The 8,799-nt window shown below is 37.7% G+C and overlaps 2 protein-coding genes across 3 annotated transcripts in view; both read right to left on the bottom strand.

The window, feature by feature from the left end:
- The window catches only part of LOC132188077 (uncharacterized), a 56,883-nt gene that overhangs the window by 19,853 nt on the left and 28,231 nt on the right, over positions 1–8,799 (bottom strand). The gene's annotated exons all lie outside the window — the stretch shown is intronic.
- LOC132188633 (uncharacterized) lies at positions 548–3,427 on the bottom strand. 2 transcript variants are annotated; one of them, XM_059603147.1, is made up of 2 exons: positions 2,809–3,427; positions 548–587 (listed from the first exon to the last, which is right to left on the bottom strand). In XM_059603147.1, exons 1-2 carry the CDS (start codon positions 3,406–3,408, stop codon positions 582–584), a joined length of 606 nt encoding a protein of 201 aa, XP_059459130.1. In that variant the 5' UTR covers positions 3,409–3,427; the 3' UTR covers positions 548–581. The 2 variants fall into 2 exon arrangements, with proteins under 2 accessions (XP_059459130.1, XP_059459129.1); XM_059603146.1 differs by lacking the exon at positions 548–587 and adding an exon at positions 2,321–2,584.

Here is an 8,799-nt window from a genome sequence, read left to right as displayed (position 1 = left end):
TTATAAGTACATTAATAAAAAGATTACAACAAACAAAGATTAGACAATTCAACAATAACCCCAAAACGACCATATCAATGTACATAGGTAAACAAAAATTAATATAAAATGTATCAAATAAATGACGAGGCCGACGTAAGGGTGCAAACGAGCCGAATTTAGAAGATCTTTCCTTGTATGAGCTCGAGCTCAGGCTTAATACGAGCCTAAAATTGGTGTTCGAGTTCAACTCATTTATGTTTGTGTAGAACTCAAACTCGAGTACTTTGGCCTAAATCAAACAACTCAATAACAAAGCCCGTTGAAACCCATTGAACACCCACAAAGGAACATCCAAACCAAAACATAGCCTTAAACAAAATCCTACAAATTGGAATGATTTTTGCAATCAAACTTTAATGGGTTAGACAAAACTGTAAAGAGAAGCTTGGATTGTTAGCTCTTTTGCTTCCAATGGCTTGAACTTCTCCATCCTCCAAGCTGGCCTCCACTTGCGTTTTTCCTTATGCGTTTTATGTTATTTCCATTTGCGTTTTGCATCCCCTTATGCTATGCGTTTTATCTTCTCGCCATTACAATTTTCAGATCTACATAACAAAATTAAGCTCCAAGTTAAAAGGAAAAAAAAAAAATAATCCTATAAATTGTGTAGGTCCTACATTAATTTGTAAGACTACAAAAGTCTCAATACCGTACGCCTAAATATATAATTTTATGTTTTTAAGAAGTAGATTAATTAGTTGGAGATTACAATTCATTAAGCAAATGTAACTACTTTGAATTTATCTTTCCTATTTTCTTTTCCTTTCTTTGTGTAGATATGTTCAGAAAAAAAAAAAAAAAAAAAAAAAAAAACAAGTTTTTCCTTGTATTAAGGGGGTCATGGCCTATACTAGCCACCTTTAGCTCCGTCCCTGCTTGAAGTGATGTACATACAATAACTAGAAGATTTATTTAAAGTTTTACTTTCTACACTAAAATTACTGAATTTGGATTCTCTTAATTTTAAATAAAATAGATAAGAACTCATCGCTTATTTTGCAAGAATAGAATCATCATTTTATTTTCTTTTTATTTTTATTTTTTAACCATTTTATCTTTATAAAAAGGAGAACCGGCAATTTTAGAGAGGATCATTTTTCAAAATTATTGTTTCTGCCTGATGATACATGTCATAACTTATGCCCTAAGAAAAAAAAAAAAAAAGAAGCAAATATATATATATAACTTTTGATTAGTTTTGAGTAATTGGCTTTTCATGGAAAAGCAACAGCTACTTATCCCTAATACCTAAGCTTTAGTGTCCTTTTTATATATATATTTTTGGGTTAAATACCAAATACCCTAATGGGGTTTGGTAACTTTATTTTTAACTCATTGGCGTTTCATTTTTATCACAGGAACCTATGGGATTTTGATAAAGGACCAAGTTAGTCCATCCGTTAGTTGACCGTTAGGACTGACACGTGGACTGCCACGTCAAAAAATTAGCACGTCAAAAATTTTTGACGTGGCACTGTAGACACGTCAAAAATCTGAAATTTTTGACACCATCCGTTTTAACCGTTGAAAAACGTCAAAACCCGCACGTCAAAAGGGGTTTTTGTATTGACACGTCAAAAACTCTCAATAAAAAATTCACCTGATTTTTGTAGTGATAGTGCCAAGTGACTATAAACATTTAAAATGTACATTAAATTTAGTCTAAATTAGTAAACTGCTATTAATGATTAATATTCATTTTAAATATTTATAAACATTTGACACTATTTTAAATAGGTTTGAAGATATTTTCTCGAGATTGATTTGGAAGATATTTCCTTCCTTCTTATAATTCCCATTTCAGTTCATCCCATTTACATCCATCCAATTATAGTTCTACATACATTAATTCATCATTTAACTACAACCGATCACTCAAATTACATAAAACCATACAAAACAAATTAAACTTTTACATTCCAAAATATAAGAAGGTAGAAACAATGAAAGGAAAACCTACTCAATTTCTTTCTTTTCGATGAGCTCTTCCGTTGCAACACTGGTAAAGGACAATAAAATTTAATTTGTAAAGCCTTGTATATATATGGCCATTTCACTCGGTCATAACAAATTGACATCCTAATTTATCACGTGTGTGCAATTTGGGGCAAACATTTAAAAAAAAAAAAAATGAATGATATAAATGTTGGCAATTATCATGCAGGTGTGGCACGAACAGGGTCAGGTTGGTCACTCCAACCAAAATTTGACTCAATTAATACATCAAAAACAGATCATCCAAACAGAGTATAACTAAAAATTTGACAAAATAGCACGGATTTACATATAAAATATTTAAGAAGGCATATTGCCACACCATGTTTTACAATATCATTGAATATTACAGTTCTCCAGGATAAAGGAAGCAGTAAACATGATTACAAAAAATAAAAATAAAAAGTCCCACAGATGATTAATTTTATAGATAATTAACTATTGAAGATGGAGAAAGACAAAGTCCAGTTCCAGTGGTCTCTGCCCGAAGGAAGACATCAGTTAAAACAGTCTTTGATTGCAGAGAAGCCTTGAGCAATTTCACACCCTAAAAACAAACCAGATAGATGAAGTAGCTAGTAAAAGAGTTATAATATTGTACAATAAGAATGGCGCAGACGTTGTGCATGAAAGCACTGCATTTCCCGGCTTTTTCAAGTATAAAAATTTTATTCAAACAACTAGAACAAAAAGGAAATGGCAGCAAATTAAAGAGGCATATGTTAGACAGGAAGAAACTAAATGAAGCATTTGATATATATATATATATACCTCATCCAAACCTAAATCGACCACTTTCTCCTCAACAGCCTCTACGTCCTTGATGCCAGTGATACCAGAGATGGCGGACAAGGGCTTCACGACAAGATCATCCATCACCATATAAGTAACCAACCCGTTCACGAAACCAGCTTCCTCATTAGAGGAGGATGGTGGGTCTACGAACCTTAGCTCCCAGGTCAATGACTTCTTCCTGCTTGAAGGACAAATTGCTCTCCGGACATTAGACACGTAAGGACAGTTGTTCCACGAGCATGTACACTTATAAATTTTCCCTGAATATGAATGCTCAACGCTTGGCAAGAGCAGAGGAGCTTTAGCACCAGAAATATTGGCAACTTTTGGGTTTAGCAGAAAGTCTTTGTCTTGGCCTGGCTGAATGTAAGTATCACTCAAATTCTCTATGCTCTTGTACAGGCTATACAAGGAGCCTGGCATGTTTTGCTTTTGTAAGAGCTTGGTGACAGTTCCAATAGGCAGAGTGAAAATGCTAAAGAGGAAATCAACAAATTTCTTGTCTGCTTCCGCAAAGAGGACTCGATTTCTCCTTGTATCTATCAAAAGCTTTAGTGTTACCTTGGTTTCTGCCATTTTAGCTTTGTTGATGCTAAAGAGGTTCCAGTCCAGTTGGTGTCCTCTATTGGCTTTGCTGTTACCCTTTTATAGTCTCTAGGCTCTACGGAATGGCTACAAATTAATGAGAGACGCTGTATATGTGCAACTACTGAAATACATGAAATGGTATAATACGCTTGAGATCATGTAATATATGAAATTTGAAATTGTCACCATGGACAATACGTTTGAAATTGTGCACATTATAATTTTGGAAAGGTGGATAATGAAGGCCGGAAATATTCGATTTGATGAATTTTCTTTAGAAATTGCTTCAATGTAGTTTTTTTTTTTTGACAAAATAATGGCTTTGTTATTATATTTGATTCCAATCAAATTAATTACGAGTTTGAAAGAATTACTTCAATCATTAAAGTATAATAATATACCATAACTACTTATGCACTAAGGAAAGAAAAAAGAAAAGAAAAGGCATATAATAACTTTTGCATTTCAAGAAAAGCATGCTCTTCTTTACCTCCTTTCTTTTCCAAAATTTGAATGAGCTCTACATGGCTTGGTTGCCAAGAAACCAAAAGAAAATTTGCGAGACCCATAGCAAGTATTTCCTACTTTTCCTTTTGTGTTACACTAAGTCAAACAGATATATTAATGATTCAAAAGGAAGAAGAAGAAGAATGTTGAAGCATTTTTTGGATCTAACAGTCTCCGTTTGGTGTGATCTTCACGTTCTTCGAGGTATCTCTAATCAACGACCTTCGGGCTCCTACAAAATAATAAGAGCGTCAAAGGGGTCTACGGGGAAGGCCCCGTAGACCCTCCGATGCTTAAGTTAGCAGTCGTATATATGGTCAAAATGTAGCCGGAGCTAGCAATGTATTGAGAAATAATGACCGATCCCCCTTTTTTACCTCTGTCTTGAGTTCTCTTTTATAGGGTTTTATCTCTGTAACTGCTTCCTTGATCTTCTCCCTTCAGATGATTGAAGAATCATTTGAAATAGTGGGGAGATAATGTGAGGTAGTTGAGATAACGTAGGACCTTATGAGATAATGTAGGGTTGTTGAGAGATAGTGGGACCCATAGTGGATTTTATCCCCAACAGTTACCCCCCGATTCCCATGGCTGACTTGTCTAGTTGGTCGGGCATCGGGAATCTTATGCGTATTTGCGACCGAAGCCCTGGAGCTCCCGAAGCTGGCCCTTCTGTTTTGTAATTATATACTTGGAATAATAGGACTTTTTGGGTTGATCAAACTGCTAGTCATTTCATTTGCTTGCAAAGATATTATTTATGCATCAATCCTAGCAATCTCGACAGTAATTTATGAATTACCTGTGATTGCTCAGTAGAGTGCTTTTGGCTAAGTACTAGGCCTTAGGAAATGTTTAACCTTTTTCGAACACACCTTCTTTGCAGGATTTACGTTCTTGATAGGTTATTTGTTTAACCTTTTTCGAACACTCCTTCTTTGAAGGATTTACGTTCTTTACAGGTTAGTTATTTAACCTTTTTCGAACACACCTTCTTTGAAGGATTTACGTTCTTGACAGGTTAAACTTAGAAAGGTGCCTTGGTTATGTTTCCCGAGTTTGATCTCCGGAAAGTTTTTTGGCAGTGTCTCCTTTAGACTCGGGAAAACTTCGGATGTACTTCCCTTTTGACTTGGGAAAACTTCGGTTGTTTTTCTCAAAAGAGAATGAGTTATAGTCTCTTCGATTGTGTTCCTTGCAAACGTCCTCGGAAAAGTGCCTCGAGTATCTCACCGAGTTGTTCTCGGGGAATGTCTCTCGGCTATGTTCCACCGAGGAGCCTCTTTTGATTGAAGTGTCGAGCCGCTCACTCCTGTTATGTTGCCATGGTTTCTTGGGGCTAGTCCCGCTTCTCCTACAGCATGTCAAGGAATAGCTTGAGGCTTTCATTATTGCACTTGAGCCGAAACGCTTCTTGATCCAACCCTGGTTGGGATGACTGCCTCATTTGCGCTCACCAAGCCGTTTCTTCAAATTTCAGAGATGATCTTCAAACTAGATACTCCCCATTCTTGGATATGTGACTCTCGGGATCCTTTTGTTTGGATTCCTAGAAAATCTCGAGATCACGTGAACTTTCGGCAAGATCCGGCGATAGTGAGCGAGGGTGAGGCGATCATGGACTTAGCAAGGAGCGGTGAAGCTCAACGAAGCTTGGCCTTGGCGAAGCAATGCTCGGCCGTATGAGGCGGAGTGATGCTCGGCCGTATGAGGCGGAGTGATGCTCGGTCGTATGAAACTATATGCTCTTTGATCATGTTCTTGTAAGCCACCAAAAGCAAGTTCCGCTTCTTGGAAATGAGCTTCCTTTGTCCACCATGATACCCCATAAATTGTGAAATGGGTTTTCATAAGCTCAATATTTAGAGCAATTAGGAAGCCCAGTTTCTTTGCATCTTGGGATGGAACTCCATGGTGTGCTCGGGGCTCAAGGCTTTAGTAGGCACAGCGTCTTGTCGGCAGCCATTTAATGGCAGCTCAGGAACAAACTCCTCATACATGAAACTTTTCCTGCATGTATTTGGTTATAAGATGCATATAGTATAAAAATAGAATATGTACCCCCCATTCTATGTGGCAGGAGTGGCATCAGTGAAGAGACACTTAAATTGAGTAATAAGTTCAGTGGATAGGAGTTGCCCTAGCCGATACTTCCTGTCTGACATTTGCTCATCTTTGTGCCTAGCCACTTTTGGCATGCCTTCACGCAAGCTTTTATAACAAGCCTTGGAAGAATGAGCGTTAGCTTGGAGCTGAGCTGTTAGTATGTCTACCGAAATGGACAACTTCTTCTTGCCATTCTTTGCTTTGAACCCACATGGGTTTGTGCAAGAAGGGTTTAACCATTAAACCATTGTTTTGTTTTGGGGTCTGCACAAAACGACAAACACTAACCATACGAGTCCTTTTAGACTGCATTATAAATTAGTGATGGAACATAAAACTTTATCATCTACTGAGATGAAGGTTAGTATAGAGATTCCACAATTATCATGAAACACTTTTAATAGCTAGTGTTAATGAATTAGATCTTGCAAATAAAAGAGGATGCAAGGGAAAGCTACCACTTATCTCAGATGTTGTTTACTGGTATCTATCAAATGTGTTTCTTTACTTCTCGGTGATCCGAGAAGTCATCGAGTGTGGATAGCCGTCGGTGCCAAAGAGGGGTTGGCGCCGGTGGCTTTGAGGAGGGCTTGTTCATGGGAGCCCGCGAGTATATCTGCTTCTTTTAAATGAGTTACTCGGTTGAGTTTGTTTCAGAAGGTTGGGTGCCATACTCTGTTGGGCTTGAGTAAAGGCACCGAATCTGCTTTATACTGCTCAGATTTCAGGTTTGTGTCATCTCGGGATGGAATGAAGTGCTTTTGTACTATAAGCCACATTGTGCACTTTTTCCTCTCTGTTATTCACTGCACAAAATTGAAAGAAGAATATAGAGCATGTTGCACTAAAATCGAGTAACAGCATGCCTTCTTACGGTGTATGAAACACAGTTGACTATTATCAAGCCCAAGCAACCATAATCCAAGGAAATCAGAACTAAGGGTGTAGAATGCTATTAAAGCTAAAATATGACAAAGTTGTTCTCACGAGAGGAGCATGCCTCTCACAAAAGGACATATTAGATACCCAATGATTTTTGAATTGCCATTGGCTTTCACCAAGACCAAAATTTAGAATTATTCTAATCAGGCATGTATTTATTTTAATGCATTAAAACACATCTTCAATAGAGACATTCTTGTATTATTGTCTTTTCATCAAGAGCCACAAGCATATGTATTTAGAATTGTAAATTGTGCTTTGATTCTGGTAAACGACAAAAGCATTTAACAATTATAAATATACGTATACTTATTTATGGCAATTGATGTAAAAAGAAATATTGTTTTTGGTTTTAAATGCAGAAAGAATCTTCTTTTTACGAATCTCGTAGTCATCAACCTGATGAGGTCAATGAGCTTTTGCTTTTAAACAAAGCTTGCAAAAAGGCAAATTAGGCATAAAGAGATATGCTTTTTTTTTTTTTTTTTTTTTTTACACGTGAAACCTATGCAAGAAGTGAACATGCTTTTTCACAGTTGGCTAAAAAAATCACATACAACTAAATAAAATAAGTTCACAGAGACTTATCTGGCAGGGCGAGGCTTCTTTGGGAGGCGGAGTGATACTCGTGCCTCGGGAGGTGGAGTGATCCTCAAAATATTTCTCCTTAGGAAATTTACTCCTTAGATTTTTTGCTTCTCAGATTTTTGACTCGGAAATCTCTCGAAAATTCATCCACGGACTCTTGGAATTTTCTTCGAAAAATATATGAGTTTGTCTAGGAATTTCGGTCTAAGTTTTTTCTGCACAAAAGGAGAAAGACACCAAGCAAGTGCATGCATCCAAGCAATATAATTGCGAATTGAGCATTAATAAACCTAGAAAATTATTTTCATTTTGGTTCCTTGAAGCTAAGGACTTGGTGCTCTCAAAGTAGTTGGCTCTTGGGATTTTTTCCTCGGAATTGTTCCCTCGGAGTTGTGACTCTCGGGATTCTTCCTCGGAATTTTTCCCTTAAGAGTCGTCTCTTGAGATTTTTCCTCGGAATTTTTCCCTGAGTTATGACTCTCGGGATTCTTCCTCAGAATTTTGCAGGATGACCCATCCTTGGGAATTTGACTTTTTGGACTCTCGGAATTTTTCTTTGGAAAATTTCTCGGAATTTGTCTAGGAGTTTAATTCTCGGACTCTTGGATTTTTTCTGCATAAAATGAGAACAAGTGCATGCATCCAAGCAAAATATAATTGATAATTATAAATCCGAGAAGAAGGGTCGGTGAACCTGAGTTTAGGTTGGCGACCCGAGGTTGTTTTGCCGAAGGTCAGACTTGGCAAGACTTGGTGTCCGGCGAACCTGAAGTGGTGATCGGCACAAACTGAGAGGTTGGCCACTGTGAAATGTCTGAGCTTGCTAGGCTCGCTACCCGAGTTTTAGGACTCACATGCTGGAGATCGTGACCCCCCTAAATAACATTGCAAGCCCATTTGCTTGAGCCCGTAAATTTAATTCAGGACCGTTTCACCACTCATCTTAAGGTGAGTCGGCGGCCATTCGCGTGGATCAGCAAGCTTGAGGGGAGTCAGTCAGGTGCATCATGTCATGCAATAATGCTGATTCTATCATACTCTCCTTAACTTAGCTTGGCAGTATCTTTCAAGCAGACGATGGTATTGCTGGCGAGCCTCTGGAGACTGAACCATGGACATCACCAGTGAGACAACTTCATCAACAGCCACATCCATTTTCTCTTTGCGACATAAGAATGTCGTCTCAGACCGTCTGAGGCAGGCTCTGCAGTCTCGACAAAGCTAAGCTTTGTGACT

This window comes from Corylus avellana, chromosome ca7 (assembly GCF_901000735.1).
Source record: "Corylus avellana chromosome ca7, CavTom2PMs-1.0".
In the NCBI taxonomy this organism is placed as follows: domain Eukaryota; kingdom Viridiplantae; phylum Streptophyta; class Magnoliopsida; order Fagales; family Betulaceae; genus Corylus; species Corylus avellana.
This window is presented reverse-complemented; position numbering and strand designations above follow the sequence as displayed.